The 22,445-nt window shown below is 54.0% G+C and overlaps 1 protein-coding gene across 1 annotated transcript; it reads right to left on the bottom strand.

Moving 5' to 3' along the window:
* Positions 1 to 5,195: 5,195 nt before the first annotated feature.
* TFRC (transferrin receptor) lies at positions 5,196 to 20,815 on the bottom strand. The gene is made up of 19 exons (XM_059822514.1): positions 20,779 to 20,815; positions 18,930 to 19,000; positions 16,888 to 17,101; positions 16,044 to 16,266; positions 15,686 to 15,829; positions 14,867 to 14,963; positions 14,347 to 14,469; positions 13,039 to 13,134; positions 12,734 to 12,873; positions 12,178 to 12,347; positions 11,750 to 11,869; positions 11,038 to 11,123; positions 10,858 to 10,921; positions 10,446 to 10,513; positions 9,988 to 10,055; positions 9,497 to 9,578; positions 8,341 to 8,562; positions 7,725 to 7,865; positions 5,196 to 7,424 (listed from the first exon to the last, which is right to left on the bottom strand). The coding sequence occupies exons 2-19, from the start codon at positions 18,960 to 18,962 to the stop codon at positions 7,182 to 7,184; spliced, it is 2,334 nt and encodes a 777-aa protein (XP_059678497.1). The 5' UTR covers positions 18,963 to 19,000; positions 20,779 to 20,815; the 3' UTR covers positions 5,196 to 7,181.
* Between the last annotated feature and the right edge of the window lie 1,630 nt (positions 20,816 to 22,445).

Here is a 22,445-nt window from a genome sequence, read left to right as displayed (position 1 = left end):
ATCTCCCCTCCACACTGGGTGCTGGGAGCAGGGGCGGTTAGACCCCCCGGAGCTGGGGGGCGGGGAAGCTAAACCCCGCCCTTCCCCAGTACCAGAGCAGAGCAGGGCCCTGGCCAGACCATGCAGCATCTGCTGGTCATTAGTGCTAATTGACAGCAGCCTAATTAGCCAGGCTGCAGCGTAGGCAGTGCCCCCCCGGGGCTGCTCAGCAGAGGGCTGGACTGAGACTTTCTCCTTAAAGCTTTCCTGTCCCAGCAGGGGCTGTGCGTGGGGCAGAGCCCCCTCTTGCCACCCAAAACCCATACGAGTCGGTGACGCCCCTGGGATGCTTGTCCCAGCCAGCTGCCATCCCTTGTAGGCATGAGTGGAGTCAAAACCCTGATGCTCCAGGGACAGGATGGGGCCTCGAGCTTCCTCTCAGGGGAAACTGAGGCACGGAGCAAGGTCTGGTTTGCAGGCTGGCTGGGACAGGGCTTGGCTACAAGCCCGCACTGATTCACAGTCCCGTGGGGGCTGCTCCTCTGCCCACGGAGGCCCCCCGCACCCTGGGGGGAGGCTGAGTCATAGAGGGTACAGCAAGCTGGCAGCTGCCAGAGGAGGAGGAGGGAGGCATTGCCAGCCCCCCCCCATACCCACAATACCCCACCGGCAGGGCTGGCCCACGCCCTGCGCTAATGAATATCGGGCAAATGAGGCCCGGGTAGCTCCAGGGGTTGGTAACAGGTTACACAGCCTGTACAGCCCCCACCCCGCACCCCCAGGCCTCGGCGCAGTGGGATGGGAGTGCAGCGGCTGCTTTGGGCCCTGCTCCCTGGGGGCAGCAGTGGTTTGGGGCTAGCAGCGGCACCAGGGCTGCAGTCGAGAGTAGGCCCACAGCACCCGCGGTCTGTCCCGGACCCTCGCCCTAAAGAGGGGCCCAGCAGTACAGACCTGCTCAGAGACACCCCTCTGGGCAGGTCCTGTTTTTAGGAGAGTTTTGCAAAGCCCAGCGCTGAAAAACTTTTTTCAAGGGCTTTACCCTGAGCCAGCTTGGCAAAGGGCTGACTAAGGGGGGGATGCACAACCCCCAGAGCCTGCAGCACCTGATGAGGGGGGGACCCACCTTGTGGGGTGGTGAGCCAACGCCAGAGTCCAGCGGCACTGGGGCACCCCGAGGAATGCTGTGCCAAGGCAGCCCCAGGGAGATGAGGGCGTGGGGAAGCGCCAGCGCCAGGCTCTGCCCCGGCCTGCCCTGCCCAGACAGCCCAGCCCTGGCACGGCCTCCGGCCCACAGCTGGCGGCAGCTCCACAGGCAGAGGCGCTGCCCATGCCCGGGCTCCTCCGGCTGCCTGCAAACCCCCTCCCCAGCTGCCGCTTGTAGAGCAGGTGAGGGCTCCAACCGTGCTGGGAGAAGCTGAGCAGGGTCTTCCCAGTGAGGTGGGAACCTCGCCTGGGCCATCGGCACCACCTTACCAGGTTTAACTTAAAGGTTTTATTAAAAAAAAAAAAAAAAACCAAAACCAACAAAGACCAAAAGTACCCAAAGAGTCCCAAGTGTTTAGAGAAAAACCTGTCGTGATGCAACCAGCCACAGCAGTGGTGCTGCCCGCCAAGCCTGGGGGCAAAGGCTCCCTGCATCTTGCCGCTTCTCCAGGTTTCGGCAGCAGCACGACACCCTGAGGCGCGGGGCCGACCCCGGAGGACAAGGATCCTCTGTTCAGCACAGAAGCTCCCACGAGCCCGGGGAAGAGGAAGAGCAGAGCAAAAGCGCCTTTGCTCCAGGAAAAAAAACCTTCCCCCGGCTTCCGCTGCAGTTCGGGAGGGTTCAAGGGCAGCGGGCACCCACTCACACCAGACCCCACTGTCTGCTCTGCCCTGGCAGGCAGGAGCAGGGGGATCGGGCGCGCTGCTGGCTGGGGCTCAGCGGCCCTGCAGTGCCCAGGTACGATGGCAGCACCAGCAGCCCGCAGTGCTGCAGGGCACGGTGCCAGCAGCACCCGGCGAGGCGCAGCGGGCACATGCAGACGCCAACCCGGCACTGCCGCAGTGCCAAACCCTGAACGCCCCCTGCCCCTTGCATCGCCCCCAGCAAGGTGTCACGCCTCGCCCCTTACCTCTCCGCTCACCACCGCTGCCACCGCATCCTGCGCCGGGTCTGCAGTGTCATCGTGGGGAGAGAACGGGCACGGCGCTGCTCGGGACAGCCGGCATGCCAGGCAGGATGTGTCCGCCCGCCTGCCGGGGCGGGGTGCGCCGATCGACGCCGGTGGTGGCCAGGTCCCGGGCGGGATCCCCCGCGGGTCGGTGGGCACCAGATCCGGCCTCACACCCGGGCGGCCCTCCTGCGGCTCTGGCGGTGTGCTGGGGTCTGCGTGCCGGGGGTGCTGCCGGGGTGCTCCTGCTCCCCCGGGTAGAGCTCGCCCTCCTCCTGCACCCCGCCCCGGGCCTCCCCCTCCTCCTGCCGGCCCCGCCTGACCCACCAGCGGGCGCGGGCCGGGGGGCTCACCTCCCGCCGCCCCCCCGCCCCGCTCCTGCTGTGCCCGCCGGCTCAGGCCCTGCTCCTGCCCGGCTTTGGGGCCGTGCTCCTGCACCCCCCGCACCGCGCCCCGCGCCCGCCGCGGGGGCTGCGCCCCGGGGCTGCCCCCCGCTTCCCCCGCCGCCGCTTCCTCCGCGTCCCGCGCCCGCCGCCGCCCCCGGGCCGCCCCCCGCTCCCGGGGCCGCCGCGCCTCTGCGCCCGGCTTGGGGCTGCCGATAGCGGTGACCGGCCCGGGCCGCTCGCCCCACTCCTGCAGGCCCGTCCGCTCCCCCAGCGGCACCCAGTGCCACCGGCCCGGCGCCCCACCGCCGCCCCCCAGCTCCCCGCCGCCGGCGGCCACCAGCTCCTGGCCGCGGGGCAGCGCCCCCAGCCCCGCCTCCTGCACCCCCCGGGACAAGCCCCCCTCCTCCTGCACCCCCGGGGCCACCCCGCCGCCCTCCGGCACCCCCGGGCTCAGCCCCCCGCCCTCCGGCACCCCCGGGGCCCCGCTCGCCCCCTGCCCCCGGATGGTGCACGCGGTCCCGGCCCCCGCCCCGCACGCTGGGGGAGCCCTCCCGGGGCCGTCCCCCGCCGCGGCCCCCCCGAGCCGCGCTGCTGAAGCCCGAGCCCCGGCTCCGCCGCCGCCGCCGCCGCCGCCGCCCCCCCCTACCCCGCCACCGCCTCCTGTCGCCGCCGCCGGCGCGAGCTCCCGGGGCGGCGCGCGCTCGCCCGGGCCCCGGCCCCGCTCTTAAAGGCGCCGCGTCGCCGCTTTACGTAACGGCGGGGGGGACGGCGGGGGGGTGGGGACGGACGGACCGAGCGGGGACGGACGGGCAGGCGGATGGGTGAGGAGTGGGGCGCGGGGATGGACAGACGGACAGACAGGTGCACGCGCAAACGGACGCAGACTCACCGCGCGGCAGCGCCAGGCCCCGGGACGGCTCCGCCGTAGGGCACGGGCTGCCCCGCACTGCCCAGGGGCGGCCCAAATTCTTGCTCCCAGTGCCTGGGGAGGGGCTACACCCCCTTCTCTGCTGCCCCGGGGGGGCTCGCTCTGCCCGGCTGCAGCAGAGCTCCACGCAGCCCCGGCCCTGCCTCTCGGGGTGCTTTGCACAGCCACTGCAGGGCGAGGAGCCCTGCCAGGTTTGGGCAGGGAGATGCGGGAAACAACGTGTTTCCAACGAGTAAATCATCCCTCTTGGAAGAGGAGGGACCAGAGCTATGCCAGGACAGCCCAGAAGGAGCAAGCAGGGCTCCTGGAGAAGCTGCCTCCCACCCCAAATGGTGCATCTTCACGGCATACAGTGTTTGTAAAGCAGGAGGTGAGACTGGCACCAGGGACGAGGGAAGACAGCCAAGAAAAGCCGAGCATATTTAAAATGCAAAGCCCCAAACCAGTGCAGTCCCACCTGAGCAGGCCTCTGATGCAGCTCCCGCTCTGCCAGAGCTCTCTGGGGCTCTAAGCAGTAACCAAATAGCCATCTGCACCTTGACCCAGGGGAGCTCCAGGGGGGTGATGAGGGGCAGGGATGAGGCAGGGGGACAGCTCTGGCTTTGTGGGACACAGACACAGCCCTGCCCAGCCACCTTCTCACCAGCAGAGACCTGCAGAGCCACAGCCCAGGGGAAATCTGACACTTCATCCTCCTACCAACACCAACCCCAACCCCAACGGCTCTTTAGGGTCAACACAGTGACTGAGAGACAGCAGGCAGGACAGGGCTGTGAAAGGAAAGGGGGGGCCAGGGGCTCAGGTACATTGCTCCTCCCTATCATTGCCAGAGTCCTCATCCCCTTCACCTGTGGTGAAGCAGGACTCAGAGCTGAGCAGCATGATGAAGTCTGGACTTGCTCTTTGAAGTCAACAAGGTGGTACTGGAGCTGCCAGCTACCAGCCCTGATGGGCCAGGAGAGCCACCTCCCTCCAGCTCCCCGAGCTCACCCATGGCCACAACAGCATCATGACTTCACAAGAACCCACGAGAGGAGGGGACTGTTCAAGCTTTAAAACTTTATTCAAGCAGACAGCAGGTAACCCAGAAACAGAGTTTAGCACCCCACACCAGTCAAATGCCAGCGCTGAGCAAGGCATCCCGACATCCCAGTAGTCACAGTTGTGCTGCCTAGCCTGGAGACAGGCTTTGTCTTTCTCTGCTGGCTATAAAGCATGTGATTAAGTCTGACATCAAGATGCATGCAAACACTACAGTGAGGACTCCCAGACAGCAGCTCCTAAATGCCATCCAGAAGTGTCACTAGGAAACAGTAACACAGACAGGGCTGCATACATGCCTCAGACAGCAGGGTAGTTAAGGAAGAGCAAGGAGTTGCACAAGCCTGGGCATCAGGCTTCTAGAGAGCCAGATGAAAATCCAGCCCTCCAAGTTGGTGAGCACTGAGCTCAGAACTAGGCTGGGGGCGTGTCCTTGCCTGTTCCTTGAGGAGGCCCAGGTCTCTGCTCCAGCTGAACAGGGTTCTTTCCCTCAAGGACTACTGCCGGGGCTCAGGTCACTCACGCGGTTTGGGTTTAAACACCAGATCAAACTGTTTGCAGAGTACAGGGCTGGTGACAGCCAGCCAGCTGCTTTTTGGGAACAGACAGCACAGTTTAGCAGGTGTCACACAGCAGCAGTGTTCAGCTTCAGGTCAGGGAGCAGAGGGGCACCATGAGAAAGGTGCCACTGATTCCCCCCCCCCCCCCCCCCCCCCCCCGCCTCCATACAACACGCAGGAGGCAAGACTGGAGTTTCCAGTGAGACCTGGGGAGCAAGCAGCTTCCCAAGCGCACACACACCAGCATCACCCCAGTTCCAAAGCAGGCCAGCCTCTAAGCAGTATGCACACCCATCTAGAGCGGTGACCAGAGCCCTCCAGACAGTAGTCAGCCCCAAGGCCTACATTCACCTTTAATTCTCCAAGTCTTTGTAACTGATTTGAAGGAAGTTTACTAAATCACAGAGCACACAGTCTAACTAGCCTAGTTTCCACTAAACATTCAAGCACCAGTCCAGTGACTGGAGGCAGGAAGCCACTTCAAGACAGCACAGCTATTTGAAACAGTTCAGCCTACGGTAGAGTCTAGGGAAGTACATTAACAGACCGAAGTTTGTATCTGCATCACCACAGGAGAGTGAAAAAATAGGACTGCAGGAAATTGATCCATGTTAGATACTAACCATCAAGCTTCGCAGATGACATTGCATGATAAGCATAGAACAATTATGGGAAACACTGTCCCCGATAATTACGTACACCCATAGTGCAACATATGGAGGTCACTGCCTCCGATATAACACTGTGGTAGGCAAAAACTACCTTGTTCTTTACACATTATGGAAGACACTGCCCCCGATAATGTCAGTTAGGTTTCATGATACATAAGGTACTGGAAGTTTGCAGGAAGCTGCCATTTAAAAATTGGGCCAATGCCTCATCTGAGGTACAAGAAGTTTGTGTGTGTTGCCGCAGGTGGAGCTAGGGCCAGGGCCAGGAAGGAAGCTGTGCTCCCCACGCAAGCACACAGTGTCCAGAAAAGAGGGATTCCAAAGCCCAGAAGGGAAGCCAAATTTCTAGCATTTCCCACCCAGGTTTTCAGCATTTCAGGGATCATTTTGGAGTGCAACCGGGAGACTTGCTACCAGGTTTACACCTTCAAGTTTCTTCCAGAGGGGTGTTTTTGCCACAGAAAGCTTAACTGCTAGTTTTCAAAAACTTTTTTTCGAGGGGCCTGTTTAGGTTATTTTAAATGCAAAGTTCCAGTATCATGTTTGATTGTAATAGCAGATGCTGCTTTATTCAAAAACGACAGTATAACTGTCATAATTATGGAAGGCACTGCTTCCGATAATTATCTTCTATAAAAAAAACACACCATTTATAGTGAACGCTGTCACTGATAAATAAATAAACAAATAAATATCTCAATGCCAAACAAGAGCCATCCTGCAAAATGGCATCAAACAGGGTTTGGCCAGCAAGAGACTTGATTTCACAAAAGGCCCCAGAGCAGCAAGGTCTGAAGTGCCAGTCTAGAGCCATTTCTCAATGCTGCAGGACTCGCTGAGGTGCCAGCTAAGGATATAAAAGGGGCATTAGATAGTCTTTGGGTCATTTTCCCTGGGTATCGAGACCTGCCTCAGCAGAAGCAAGCCTCCAAGACGTCATTGGGACCCTGCTGTTGAGTAAGGCAGGCCGGGCACTTCAGAGCTTGCCGATAATCCAGCACTTGCGGGCTATTACTATGTTGTTTTATTTTTGAACTACAGGTTGGTCTCTGCAGCTCCCTGCCAGAGAAGGGATCCTCATTACAAGCATTAGAGGAATCCATTCCCTACTTTGTCACTAGGTTTAGGGGGCCAACAATTAAAACCCTAAATAGATGAGGTACCTCCCCACTCAAGGTACCGGTTCAGGAGTCACCTGAGCTGTTAGTTCTCAAGTACGCTGGAGAGCAAGCCCCACAAGCAGCTGTACGTGACCTGTTTGGACTGTGGTCAGAGGAGATTTCATTGTAATCTTAGTACCTGCTTTAAAATTGCCTCCTGTGAATTTGTCAAGGTGAGATTCAAAATTTTATGCTCAACTTTGGTCAAAAAAGATTTGTTGCCAGAAAAATCTACAGAAAAATAATGCCATGTTAGGGAGTGGGTTTCCCTAATCCTGTACCTTAAACAGGTGTTTGCCGTGTCTAGAATTCGTTGTCTGTATCCCAGATATCACCCCCTAAGGCATTGGCAGCCCCTTTAATGGTCCAGGTCGCCAGGGCCAGCTGCTCTTTCAGCATGTTCACATCCACGCTGTCCTTGCTGGTTCTCAGCAGCTGCAGGTTCTCCAGCAAACTCTGCAGGGTGTGGGAGCCTTTGCCGAAGAAGATGTGGCGAAAGGGAGCATCTTTTGGTGAGAGGTAGGGGGAAAGGAAGTCATACTCCACCTGTAGTAGAAGTGCAAATTTAGGGTTATACTCTCACCTCCCAAGATTTTCCTTTCCTAATCTGCCCCATCACAAGCTCCCAATCTCACCAAGCTCCCTTCCCACCCAGCCCTTTACCGCAGCAGCTCTGCAAGGGCCAGACCCTCTCCCGACAGCAAGCACAGAAGTCAATCACATTGACACTAAGCAAGCGGAAGAGATACCAGTCTGCACAGTGCCCACAGCTCCTCAGGAAGAGGCCCATCCCAGCCAGCACATTCTTCCTTCGTGAAGAAAGAAAAACCAGTTGTAAATACCCACCTTCATGATCCTGTCATTCAGGGCTCTGCGGACTATCTTGTTTTCCCTGTCACTGTTCGCGATGTCTCTTCTCAGTGCATCTGTAGCTCGCTGGAAGTCACCACGGGCAAAAAACAGCCAGTTCAAGGTCAGCCCCAGTGCCTGGGAGAGAAGAGCTGTTAGCAAACCTGATTTTCTTCTTTTGCTGCTCTCTTACCAAAAGAAAGTGTTGGGTTTTTTTTTTTTTCCCCAGTTTAACCAAGTAGCAGAGCAAGTTCCTGGCAGGCTCTTCTGAGGTCACTGAGCTCAGTGATGTCTCTCCCCACCCACAGTTTCTTGCAGGCTTTCAGCAGAGGTGCAAATGAGATGCAAAGCTGCACCATGCTGTGAATGATAACCAGACATGAAACCATCCACATTCGTTTCCTCAAGAGCTTACCACAGCCATATTAGCTAAACTCGTCTGCCACAGCTACTCTGCCTGCACTGCTCTATAAGGTACATTGATTCAGGTCACATCTTGCTACGCTTTCATGCCCAAAGGAGGAAGATGTCCACCCTGTTGTATCCAATAGCAGCAGAGCACATGGCCCCATAACAGTCTACAGGGATTCAGTACACTTTGAGCCTTTCTCACCCTCACATCCCGATCGTAGGGCAAGATCTTCTCCTGGAACGCTAGCAGTTCTTCACCGTATCTCTCAAAGTCCAGGAAGAGCTCATGATCATGGGTCAGCCTGAGAGCTATTTGTCCAGCAACTTCTGCAGCAGCACGCATAAGAGCATACAACTTGTCAGTCATCTTCAGGTTCTCCACAGTGTCCTGAGTAGTGTCCAAGAAGGGATATTCCATATCCTTCTACAAGAAAGAAGGCACTGAAGTTAGGCAAGAGTGCTTCTCCAGCTAGGATTTTTTACTTACCACTACAGTTTGTTTGCTACTTCCACCACATTCCATCTCCCTGTGCTGCTAAGGAGTGAGACTTGAGTGGCAAAACTTCAAAGCACAGGGGAAGGGAATGGAGCTCCTGCGTATTATCCCTCACAGTCTCCAGCAATCAGCAGGATGCTCTGCTAGTTTGTTAGACCCAAAGACATATAAACCTTTCCTCCCCTCCTCAGAGTTCACTGCAGAAGCACAGGTGGGCAAACCCCAGCACCCAGTATGGTACGTCCTGGCAGCACCCTCCAACACTTCCTAGCAGGATAACTCAAGGTTTTTTGTGGAACAAGTCTGACAAAATCCAAGCATTCATAAGCAGAGGCGGCTGTTATCAGAAAGGCTCCCAGCTGCATGCCTGCAGTAACAGAGCAGGCTGCTTGGCTGATGCGGTTTTTGCCAGCCCCAAGCTGCAGCAGCAGACCTCAACAGTCTGAGTCAATACCTGCTCTGGCCAACAGTACAGCTTCCCCAATGTGCTTTGCTTGCTGACCAGCTTGCTGACCAGCACAGTCTTCCACTGAAGCAGCAACAACCTGACATATATTTAGTGCTTTTAGCTTCTGAATTATTGACAGCTGAGCCTCCAGAAGAGCAAGTGCACCCTCTCCCAACAAAAAAAAACCAAGGGTTCAGGACTGTGGAACAGAGACCATAGGCCAACCATGCCTCAGGAGCAGCCTCCACAGCGAGTACTGCCACCAGGTCTAGGCACTGCATCTCCTCTCCCAGAGAGGTTCCTGCATGGACAATGAGCTTGGGACAGCACCTTGTGCTCTGCCATCCTGGAGAGCAGATATCCTTACAGCACTTTCCATGGAATGAGTACACCAGGCAGGCAGACAATACTTACATTGCAGAAACCAAAGGAAACCACCGGGATCCCCGAGTAGGCCAGGAAAGGGAACGCTGCGTTATCCAGACCAAGGGGAACACTGCAAAAAACAAGTATTGAGTAGCTACCAACTGGTTTGGACATCCCAGAAGAAAAGCTACAAGCCCTAGAGTTGGAGCTCTGAGCCAACTGGACTACCCTGTCTAGACAAGACTGCTTTTGGCAAGGAGTCCTGGCCAAATGCCGAGGGCTGTTCATCCATTTCTGGTCACCGGTCTTTGTACAAGGCTGTTCTTGCCCTACAAAAAGGTGTCTGGGCTGCCTACAGGTAGCTTGGGGCAGCACTAAGCACAGCTAGTGTTGTACTGTTCATGCTTGCCTGCTGCAATGGGATCAGGCAAAGCCCACCCCAGGCAGTAGTATGACACTGCAGCACACAGAGCAGAAGCCACTTAGTTTGTTCCTTTATGGAGATTTGCTTTCCTAAACAGCAGGATAACAATACTTACACTGTTTTTACCCAGTCAGAGCCAACTCTGTCATACAGGCTTCCCGAATCCCTTGTTGGGTCCTTCACCTGCACAGAGATGACAAGTCAGTGCACTTGTTCTGACCTCTGCTTGGGCTTCCAGGTCCATCCCAGAGCTTGCATTGCTGTGCAGATGCCAGAGTCAGGTGTGCTCCCCTGACCTTTCTCCACACAGGCATGGTTCATGCCAGACAGGCATTCACCTCCCATCGAACTGTGGCATTCGCTGATTTTAGATTCCGCATACGTGAACTGCAATTCACAGAGCCCATCTGACTTCAGACAGGGCCCTCCAGAGTATCTCAGCCCTTTCTCCTAAATGGGGCTTTCTCCTCAGAAGTTGCCAGCTGGGGAAAGTGACCCAGCACAGCTCTGGCTGTTTTCAGTTCCTCCTTAAAACCACAGTCACCTTGACCAGCCCAAGACCCTTCAACTCACCCCCTTCATAGTTCTCTCCAGCAGCGTGTAGAGCAATGGGCTAGCAGAAATCTTCATGTCGTTGAAGCCTGCAAAAAAGAAAGGCTGTTTGATGTACTGGCACAATTAGCCACTACTGCTAGAGCTGCTCAGCCTTGTGACTGAGCAACAACTGATCTACAGCTTGTTGCCAAAGGAACTTCAAGAGACACAGGACAGTCTATGGGACTTAGCAGAGCTGCCTCCTTCTGGCTCAGGCTGCAGCAACCTCCCAGCTTCAGTGGCAACAGGAGAATAAATGGAGGCATGCCAGTCTTCAGCCAAACACCCAGCATCAACCTCTGGCACAGCCCCCATTCCTGGAGGTTAAGGGATGTCTGTCAAGCTATTCTGGTCCCACTCAGTTTCAAGAAATTTAAGAGTAGCAGGTTACCTAGGACTGCAGCATCCAAGTTAATGTAAGTGAAGGCTTTGGCATGCAGTGTGGCAGAGTACCCCTAGAACAAAACAAGCATTTTAAGATAAGCAGTAGCAGTACAACACCAGGATGTTTAATCCACAGGAAATCACAACTGCGCAGTCACCACGCAGAAGTCTATCAAAGAAGCAGTACCTCCAGCCATTCAGTAGCACCCACAGCTCCGTACTCTCCTGCACTCCAGCTAGCGAAGATGATACTGCGCCTTGGTTTGTAGCCATCTGCAGAGAGAGAGAGAGACACTGAGATGTCTGCCCTTCCCCCATGGAGATGTAGATTAGCATTGAGGGCCTGTGTTGACGAACTGCCTGCTCCTCAGACAGAGCTGAAGCATCCTGACTGCTGCAGACAAACGTGCACTCTAATGGTTTCATGGATGCTGTACCCTGCCCCCCGCCATGCTGCAGAGCTATGTACGAAAACCATGCTGTCTGCATTCCCCCCCTTTTCTGTCTGAGCCCAAAATTAACCCTGGAGACAAGAGCACTCACACTAAGCACCACCATGCAGCTCCCACTGCTCCAACTGCTCAGCCACTTCAGTGTTTTCCCACCTTCAGGCCTGGCTGTCCAATAGACAGCTCAAGTTTAAGGTTTGCATTGTGTGTTATCCAAGGACATTCTTGCATTCAAGCTATACCAGATAGAAGCACGCAGTCCCTTGGAAGCGAGTGCTCACTGCAGACAAGTTGTCTATGTTGGACAAGTAATAGCTTCTCAGGAAGCTTTGTCAGATTCCTTATGCCTTCCCAAAGGATTATTCTGCAACTGGGCGCTCCAATGTTAACGCTCATAGAGCTAAACCTGCATCACCTCCCACCCCCATGCCTTTGTACACAAATATTTACCATTTTTCACTATGTCTGAGATCACACGGGCAAGTTCCAACAACATGGCAGTTCCAACGCCAGCCTTGGCCACTCCTGGGCCCCAGGAGTCTCTCTGGGCTCCGATCACAACATACCGATCTATAAAGGAGACATCAAGATCTAAGCTGCAAGCATCAGGCTACAAACACTATTTATCAGAAAAGCAGCTTTGAGTTTCTGTACTAGGAACAGAGTATGGAGTCTGACCCCTGAACGTGGCACACTGCTTGCTTTCATTTAGCCTTTCCCTAGCAGTGCAGTTCAGCTTTTTTCCTTGACCCTTAGGAAAGGGTCTTGGTTCTGCTGAGGAAGTGGCTGTCTCTGTCTGGGAGTAGCCATTATGTTCTGATGATCACAGAAGAGGAAGGGTTCCCCTCAAGACTCAGCCACAAGGCAGTTGCTGTTACCTGGTTCTTCAAACCCCTTGATAGCACCAAAGATGTTCAGAATCCTCCTGTCTACCATAACGTTGTTCACGCTCAGTTTCACTGTCATGTTGCTCGTGCTGCTCAGTGTCACCTTACATCCCATGACTCCACCTTTCCACTCCTGAAGGCATTCTTCTCTATCCATTTTGCTGAGGGAAAAAAAAGAGATCCTTTGAACTCATTATCCAGCTCTGACCTCATTTAGTTATCCTGTGAAAAAAACCAAGCCTGCAACTGCAGGTGCAGCCTTGTTCAGGGCCTGCTCAGGAAATAACTCGCAGTCCTGTACCACTAATCATGCAGGGAGAGATAGGATGCAGAGGCCAAGAGGAATCCAAGAGTAGATTAAGTTCAGTCTTTAAGATGCAAGACACAGACACAAGTGACATTTCTCCAGCCAGTTCCAGTAAGTGCTCCCTGCGATACACAGCAGAGACCAGCAGAGAGCTCCCTGGGCTCACAGCACCTCAACACCATCCTCACCCCTGCAAGAGGGCCACAACAGCCTAGTCTGCAAGCCAGGAGAAACAGTTACCTGAACAGCTTGCCTACTGCTTGGCTAGAGATAGTCTGAACAGCAATGCGAGGTAGTCCAGACGATTCCACTGGTGGGAACTGGGTGTGGTTGAAAGAAGGGAAGCCTGGGGTGAAAGGGTCTCCAGTTCCAAGGTGGGCCTGTGAAAAGAAAGAGGAGTCTTCAAGTCTCAGAGGAGCCCAACACTTCATCTACACAAGGGCATGAAGCACTGCTGAGCCAGAGGCCTGCAGGACTGCTGCAGCCTGCAGTCCACAGTGAGAAAGGTTCACAAGAACAAACAGGGGAGCCAGGTGCATACTCACATGTCCAAAGGGGACAAGCGCATCTGTATTCCTGTAATCGTAGGGGTCCAGGTACATCAGGGCACCAACCGCTCCTGCCTCTTTGGCATTTGCAACCTGAAGCAAAGAGGAACATTAACTGCACTGCAAGCAAGGGGAGTTAAAGCAAGTACGTGGAGTAAAGGTGTGAAGGGTTGTGCTCCTCAATGCCCAACTCCACAACAGATTTTAACAGCTACTGACAGTGATACATACACAAAGAAGGTGAATACTAGCAGCTCAGTCCTACTCTAGGCAGAGTGTGCCTAACACCCTTTTGAACAGTTGGGGCACTCCACGGTTAGTGTCTCACCCTATGATTCCCTCAGCTCACACTTGCTCTTCAGAGCAGCTTAGAAGAAAGATGTTATTTAATTTTGATTATGCTCCATCTGTTTTCCCAAGATTAGGTTAGTCTCAAGACAAGATAAGCAGTCACTGGAGGCTCATCTTCACATGGAAAATGGCGGCAAAGTGGCCTGTTTAATATACTTGCAACCCAGCTGCCTCCAATATGCCACCAGTACAAACACTCTTGCAAGGCTAGACACCGGTCTGAAAAGTGGGAAGGGGATTGGAGAACCAGTGAGCATGCCTTGCTGAAATGCTTTTCAGCTTTGCCTGTTTGATGCATGCAGACAGGCAGAGTCTGACTGGAAAGAGTCCTATGCCCCAGACTCTCCAGGAGCACCCATCTGAGGGGCAGCTCTGGGTCAGACCTAGAACAGGCTTATGTACAGAAGGACTTGGATCCTTTAGGCTGCTTGGCTATGCGGTTCTACTCACTATAAAGGGAACGTTACGGCAACATGCAAGGCAGCTGACTGGGCATGCAGTATCAGCACCTTCACTTGGTCCAAGTGGACAGTTGGCAAGGGCCCAAGTGAGACACTGCAGCCAAGCTTTGAAAGTATCTGGCTGCAGCAGCAAGAAGTGTTCTGAAGGCAAGGCTGTTCTGCTTCTAGCAGCCTTATTGCTGCATCTAGCAATACCAACCAGCTCTGCACCCTCTAGCCCCCCAGCTCCATCACTCCAGATGCTTGGCTGTCCCAGCAAGACTGCCAGAGGCCAAGAAGAATGCCACCATGAACGGTAACCAGCTCTGTTCAGTCTTGGTGTCCAGACTGCACGTGGAGGCTTAGTGCAAACCAGCAAGACTAGACCTGCAGAGACAAGTCTACATACATGAGTTCTAGAGACCTGAACTGAGGCAGAGGTGTCTTTTCAAGAAGAGGAAGCATAGCTTACTGCTGCCAAGTTTGGCCAGGCTTTCAGGTACAGACTGCTTACCTTCTCAGCAAGGGTTATTTTTCCAGCTCTGAAGATGATTATAGTTTCATTCAGTGAAACACCCAGCTTCTGTATCTTCTGAAAATCAGCTTTAAGTCCATAGTTCACATAGACTGGTTTGCCCTGGAACAGAAACACTGGTTATAAATGCAGCAGTCCTATGTCAGTAAGATACTTGAAACAGCCTACAAAATCACAGTAACAGTGACTCCCGTTAACAGTAGGAAGTTCAAGCTCAGAAATGTAAACTCTGATTACATGCAACATGCCTGTTGGAGCAGCACTTCTGTCAAGGTTCCTGTCTGGATCCCAGCAGAGAAGTTTAAAAAGTTACTTCTGCATTTTGCTGAAGTAATAAAACTATGTGGGCCCACACATCACCCCACTCTCCCTACCACCCCCTCCAGTTCTCTAACTGTGGAGGGCTTTATACACTCTGTATCTTGAAGGAACATATTTTGGATGTTGCCACCTGGTAAGTGTGCAAGCACATTTCCAGGATCTTCTTGGAGTCACTTACAACAACTGAGCCACTCTTGCTGTATGCCACATATGCATCGGGACTCTCCAGTTCCTCTTCTTTACCACCTTCCAGAATAGACACTTTGTTGTTGCTACTGTTAAATGTAAAGAGACAGTGTTATGTTCTTTCATACATACACTCCATATTTAACTAGCTCCCACATTTGTCTATGCTCTAGAAATTCTGATCAAGTCACTGCAGAGCCTGAAACAGGCAGTCTCATCCCAGTACTTCTGTGCAAGAATCTCTGGGGTTGTTCAGATACATTAACAAAGGCAAATTTCTAAGATACATAGCAGAAAGAATGTGTGCTTTCAAGTCTTAGTCCCCTCCTAAGAGGAGCTAAGCACTCTAAGAGGAGCATTTCTCCCTGACATGAAGGGGCAAGTAAGCCATGAGGGTATGAGCTATCAACACAATGCCTGTTGATACCCTCCTGGGCTACTATAAGAGCCAGTGCCAGGACTGCAACACCTATCTGGGTGACAAGACAGAGTTGCCTGTGCTAGCAGTTTTAGACACAAGGAATCTGCCCTTCAGCTGAGTTTTCACTCATTGGTTTTCTCTCCACTTCCTAAGCATGCTTTAAGGAAACAGCTGCCCCAGGAAAAATCCAGAAGGCTGCTACAAGACCCTACGGATTTAGAAAGCCTGAGAAGAGAGAGGAGCAGCTATTGCTTGGCTAGATTGAGACCTTCTTTGGAAAGAAGTAACTGGCTCACAATCTTAGCACTGCTTTCAGCAGAAATCACGTTTGCTCAAGACTACAGATACCCATGCTGTAAGGAAGAGATCTGCATTTCTTCATTAACGTACCTGCCTTTAACCTGCAGCTTAATGTAGTGCTCATCATTCCACACTTCATCCAAGAGGAAGCTGGTGAACTGCTCATGAATGTAGCTGGCAATGCTCTCATCTTCACTCTGGCCAGCTTCAAAAGAGTACTTATTTGCTCTTTGCCTGTAGGTAACAGAAGTATAGCTTAGGCTACAGCACCAGGTTGCACTGCAATGCTCCAGCCTGCAAACCCAAGTTAGATGGGCCTTTTAAGCCCATGTTTAACCACATGCCACCCCAAAACATCTTTAAGGCCCTTGTTCTCCAAAGGAGCTTGAGTTCTGCTCACAGGCTGTGCCTCTTTCATAGCTGTAGCTAAGCTTTCCAGAACTGTTACCTCAACCTATCCTCAAGATGTCTGGCTGACAGCTTATCTGACAACAGGTCTCTGAGCTTAGGCCAGTAGAAGACAGGTGGTCCAGGAACCTCTTCTTCCTCAGTTTCATCATCATCCGCTAAGTAAGATGCGGTAGGAGTCATCTCACACTTGCCACTTCCATCCAGACACCTGCTAGCCTTCTGCATTCGTCCACGGTAACTCAAGTAGCCAATCAGAAACCCTATGGACAGAACAGGTATTTCTTTGTGCTGCAGGAAGGTTACTAAACCAGCCGCATACCATACAAATGCATTCAAAGCAGCTTCAGGGTTAAGATGCAGCTCTGCTCTCACACCATTTTTGACAAGCTGGCATACCTAAGGACAGACAGGAATATGCAGCCTGACATTTTGCCTGAGCTGGCGTGTTTTAAGGTACACTGTAAATCTGATCTCATGCTTGGCAGAGTCCCTCCAGCACCACTTGGGAAGGAGAATGCTTACTTTAGGTCAGTGGCAGTGTTAAAACCCTTGAGAGACAAGCACCAAAGGCTTTAGTGATATGTTGTCCCACATCTCCACAGAAGTGTTAAGAGTTAATCGAGGGAAAACCAGTACACTTGCCACATGGACCAGTTTGCCCTTTAGCTAAGTGACAGTTCCACTGTCAAACTTCACACTTCTTTGTGCCAATTCTGTATCATGTCTGAGCTAGACATACTTTGAGTTAGTGACAAGAGGCTGCAGCCTGGATCTGGGCTCTTTAATTATCTCCTGAAACAATACAGATTCAAATGTTAACAGCCTCAGATATACTCAATACTAGAGTCCACTTCATGCAGTTGCCTCCCACCCTTCCTTACCAATCAAAAGGAGGAGGACAGCTGCGATGACTAGGAAGCAGAGGTTCTTGCCACTCCTCCGTGGAGGAGGCATGCTGGCATGCAAGTGCTCTGGTCTCCCAATTTCTCCTCCTTCCTCATCATCAGCAGACAGCTTCATCTCCACATGGCTGTTGTCTCCATCCGTCTGCCGGGCAATGCTGAAGCGCGTGTAGGACATTGGCTCGCCACCAAACTGTGTGGAAAGACAGTCATGTGATGGAAGAGTTTGCTACACCAGCCTACAGTCCGTGCAGTCAGCTGCACCTGTGCTCCAAACCAAATACAGCTTGTTCATCTGAAACTGCTCCAGCGCAGCCCAAGCATTTGGCTGTCAGTAAGTCAGGCTGGCTGCTTTGAACAGACAGTTAGACCCAGACCCACTCAGGGTCTCCAGAGTCTATTTGGCATCTGTTTGCCCTGCACAAGTTCAGAGCCACACTGGTCAGAGTCTAGCTTGGAGTCTGTTACAGATATGACACAACCAATGGCATCGGCATTTCCCATGTGACCCCCACAGCACAGGCTGACTGAAGCAGAAACTCCTGGTCTTGATTAGGAGTGCACTGATCTGACCTGAAAATGTGCAACTCACACAGAAGGGAACTTTGATCAGGACAGAGGAAAGGGAAGGCAACCCCTCCATGATTGTGCCTTTGAGCCGCATTCATTTTGACATAAATACTCTCATCCAGTATCTAGATAATCTTGTATTAAACTACCCCAAGCTCCTCTTGATGAGTAATATAAAGCAGCTAGGCTGAAGAGAGATGACCCATGGGAATCCTGCTATCTCAGCTAACATGAAAGCTAAGGATACACCTCCCACATCCACCAGTGACTGGAACCATTCAACAGGTGTTTATCAGTGCCCAAGCAGAGCAGCTTCCAGTGCTGAGCCCACTTTTCTAAACAGCTGCAATGCACAGTCCAACCACCCACAGAACAGCAGCCCATGCACAAGGCAGTCGCTCAGATTAATAGACAGTTAAACTCAATTCCAGGCATACCCAGGCACTGAGCAGAACCACTCAGCTTCCATTAGAGGCACTGAACTTGCCTGCAGCCATGGTTTTGCTGGGGATAGGCAGGAGATGAGCTAAAAGGCCAGAGGAATAGTTTTGGGAGCAACAGTCCTGCAGACCCTCTCCACTGTACTGGAGAAACAGCTGGTGGCAAGCACCCAAGCCCTGTTACAATTTCAGCAGCTCATCCACAGTTCTCAGCTTACTCTCAAACTACAAGTCAACAGCTAGAGGTGAAGAGACCAGACATCAGCTTGGTTGGTCAAAACTAAACCAATGTAATTTCAGATCTGCAGTTCCATTCTGGCCCAAGCTACCTGCAACGAAGTGGCTGGCTGCTCACATTTCAGAAAGGGCAATACCATCATCTATCCTAGCAGTCTCCCTGCTCAGCTGCTTGATAGTTTTGCTTCCCTCACACTTTGCAGAGGACATGCCTCAACCCCACATATCCTCCATCCTTGTTCAGAGACCAAACCATCACATTCGCAGTCCTAGCCTAGGGTCATTTCACAACCCAAGCTCTCTAGGACCGGCGGGCTTGGCTGAGCAAGCTCAGAGCTACCTCCTCCTGCATGTTTATTTCAAAGCACAGGTCGCATTCAAAGGCTGGACTTGTGGTTGAATTCCTAACTCCAAAGTAACATAATAGAACACATGTTGATTGTCCTGATAGGCATTTAATCAGCTTCCTCAGCAGCACTTCCTCCTGGAACATTGTTCAAGGTTCTCCCCCCACCCCCCCCCCACCCCTTATCAGCTTCCTGAAAGACCCAAGACATCCTAGCAGTTAACGATAACCCCACCAGCACTGAACCGCTTAAGCCACCTTCTTATCATGGCCAGCTAGCTACAGCAACATTTGGCTCACAACCCACAAAGTAGCACCTAACGCTGCTGTGGATTCATGATCTTCTCTGATACTGACATGGACACCGTTTCTTCTGCAGTATCGTCAGCCCACCAAGAGACAAATAGCACAGGGGGACTGTATCTTACCAAGTTAGAGATTGCTGCTCTGGCATGGTCCATTGCCTTCTGGAGGAGCGCCCACCAACTTGATCAAAGCCCTAGAAGTTCAGAACACAAGTCAAGTCAGGCTTTTCCCCTGCCACTACATAAGACATCCAAGATCAGGCACTGCCACTAGTGCAAAGCTTGCCCATGGATTTTATGTGCACGCTTCTATGCAAGTCACAATGTTAGCAAACCTACATCAACCTTGAATGCAACCTAGAAGTTCATATACTTCCACTGCAAATATAAGTTCTGATGAACAAACCGACTCTATTGAACTCCAGGGATGCGGGGTGGGGCATGTGTGTGTGTATGAATGAGGAATAGTCTCAAACGGCTAATTTCAGCCAAGGGTCTTACTAATGGTAGGGCCACCTCCACTCAGGGAGTGCTGGCAAGAGGCACTTACTCAACTGTGACAACGGACACTGCGTATCTAAGGTTCCTGGGGTCTGTCTCAATGACAGGATGAAGGCAAGAGTCTGCTTGGTAGCCAGACGCAGCACAATGCTGTAAGGTAAAGCAGCATAAACTCCTACCTTGCCAAAACACTTTCAATTGCAAGGTCCCTTCTAGATGGCTATATTCTTTATAAAGGCAATTTCAGTTTTGAACAGTCTCCCAGAATAGCCAAGAGCCAAAATAATAGCCAACTCTCCAAAACCATTTCAGTAACCTTGATAGTTTGGATTTCCCTAGACAGCAAGCTTAGCTGAAAGGTAAATTGTAACTGATTTACTTCAGCATTTATTCCTGAAAAGATGCTTGAAAAACCTTTTTCAGTTAGTGACTAGACAGCTTGGGTTGGTACAGGAATTTAGGTTGGGAGCATGCGACCTGAGTATGCCCTTAAGCAGCACTGCAGGGAAATGGCTTTGAAATGGTTTTCAGGTGCACAAGGATTAGTTTCACATCTGGGAGCTCTGCAATATAAGCAGGTTTTATTTGGAGATCAATGGTTAATAGTGGCCATCCACTCATTTCACCTTTTGTTTAGGGCAAGAGTACATGAAGACAAATCCCTGGCAGCTTTGACAAGCCTTTTCCAAGTGACAATCTGAGGCCCAGACTCCCACCTGGCAGGCAGGGCACAACAAGGCGTGTGTATGAAAGGTCTCCCAAAAGCCACACCAGCTAACCCAGGGGAAAAGTCAGGGAAGCGCAAAGGGCCCGCACGCACGGCACCCGGCAGGGATGCTCCCCAGCCGCCCGGGAACGCAGGGCCCCCCGAGCCCACCAGGGCTGCTCCGCAGCAGTCACCCCTCACGGCCCAAACCCCCTCCCCACCAGGCCGCGGGGAGAGCCCGCGCTCCGGCCGCCTGACGGGGAAGGGACCTTCCCTCCTCCCACGAAGCAGCCCGGAAGGCGGCAAACAACCCCTAATCCCTCAAAAATAAGGTGAAGTGGGGGGGAAGCATAGGAGTAGCCTCCAGCGAGGGGCTGGGCGGCCCCGGTATCGCGGGCAGGGCCCGGCTGCGGGCCGCCAGATAAGCGGGCCGGGCGATACTCCGCCGGCCGAGGGCACGTCTCCCCTCCGCCCGGGCCTGCAGCCGCATCCTCGCCCGAGCCGCAGGGCTGCCCCCGCAGCGGGGCCCTACCCACCTTCAAGGTCAGGCGGCCATGGCAGCCTCTGCCGCGGCCACGTGCGTGCGCGCCCGCCCACCCGCCAACCGGGGCTGCCGCAGCTGCAGCGCCGCCGGTGCGGCCCGTGCAGCCCCCACGCCCGCCCTCTCTGCCGCGCGTCGGCCGCGTCGCCTCAGGGCGGCGGTCGACTCCCCCACCCGCCCAACCGCCGGCGCTCGCGACCCAGCTCTCGCGCGCCGCTGCTCACCCGCCGCCCCTCCGCTCGCCGCGCCGGGGCCCAACTGCTGCACCGGCAGCCGCAGCGCCGTTCTACCACCCCTCTCCGCGTCCCGCCCCCACGGCCCGCAGCCAATCAGCCCGCCGCTAGCAGAGGCGCGCGCGGCAGGGCCCCGTCTTCTCCCCTCGCGGCTGCCCCTCGCCGTCTCCTCAGCGCCCTGAGGTCCTCCCCGCGGCCCGCCCTGGGTACCTCGCCCACAGTCTGTCCCCCCGGCCCTGGGCGACCGTTTTTACGTGTACCCGCGCTTCCGCTGTGGGAGGTGTCCTGCAGCCTGTGCGCGGTGCCTGCAGAGCCCGGCCGAAGGCCTTGGGCCTGGGGGTGGTGGGCCCTGCCTGGGGAGGGGGGCGGCTTTGGCGCCCTTAGGTCGCCGCAGCGGCGGAGGGGAACCTCCTTCCGCCGGCTGTGCGTGTGGGCCGGTTGCTGCTGCGCTACCTGAGCAGCCCCCGCTGCGGGGAAGGAATATGGGGAAACTGCATTCGTTTTAAGTTGCGTTCGGATGCCCTCGGGACCGCGGAGGTGTTTTACCGGGTGGATGTGAGTTCGGGGTTGCCCCACGGGAAGGGCTGGCAGCGGGGCAGCTGCCTGTCACTAAGGGGGGAGGTGAGTTTAACACCTCTTCATGGGGCGGGTATGCTTTTACCACAGTATGCGGCAGCCAAAAGGAGGAGCAGGTCACAGATTCATCATTTCTACCCTCTCAGCATTTTGAGGGAAGAGGGCAGGAAAAATATTTTCCTTACTGGGTGGTGCAAACCAGACGCACAACTCACTCCGGCTTGGGAAGTGCTCAGCATCTTCAGGTCCCAGCAAGTCATGTGTGCTCAGGGCTGCCTTTTTAGGTCTGAACGAGCAGAGGCACCCAGGGTGCCTTTTCTTCATGTTGTGTTACCTGAGATTGCTATTTTATTTGCACGATGAGAAGCGTGGCAGGCCTTTATCAGAGCCAGACTCAGTAGTGCATAAACACAAAAAGCACAGACAGACCATGTCAGGCCACGGGTTGCTTGTGGCCTACAGTGCAGTTTCTATGGCCACCCAGGCTGTGCTGGCAAAAGCATCCATTTGGTGGACACCACAGGATCGCTCCAGCTCTGAATTAACTGGTCCTCACCCCAGCCCTCTCCCTGGGGCAGGCAGAGTGACCCCACACCACGCTGGGAGCTCCCTGGTGTGCAGAGCTTGGTCTCTAAAAGCCAGCAGGTGCAGCACAGTGAGGTTTTGTTTCTAAGGAACTGGAAGGAGAAGTAGAACATACTGGTTGTTTAACGGAACAAAGTTCTAGCACACATCTTCCAGTAGGCTTAATACGGTGAAGAAACAGGTGAGGAGGCAGCTCAGCGGTTTTAGAGTGAAAGTGGTAAATAATATACTGGGGGATATTTAGGGAACCCATAAGCCACCCATGCCCTTGGCAAGTCTATCTGCAGTTATCAGTGTGATGCTGGGTTGAGGCTCACAGCTCAGCCAGGCACCAGCTGGGGCTGCGAAGGGAGCTCTCCCTGCCAGGGACTCTCTCTGCTCCAGCTTCCTGAGGACTACCAGGGCTGTGATATTTGCTCCACTTCTTTTCAGCTGATGGCTAATCTCATAAAGACCCCAGCTGCATGGAGCCTGCAGAACATCTCAGCCTCCTCGAG

This window comes from Gavia stellata, chromosome 11, assembly GCF_030936135.1.
Source record: "Gavia stellata isolate bGavSte3 chromosome 11, bGavSte3.hap2, whole genome shotgun sequence".
Classification (NCBI taxonomy): domain Eukaryota; kingdom Metazoa; phylum Chordata; class Aves; order Gaviiformes; family Gaviidae; genus Gavia; species Gavia stellata.
This window is presented reverse-complemented; position numbering and strand designations above follow the sequence as displayed.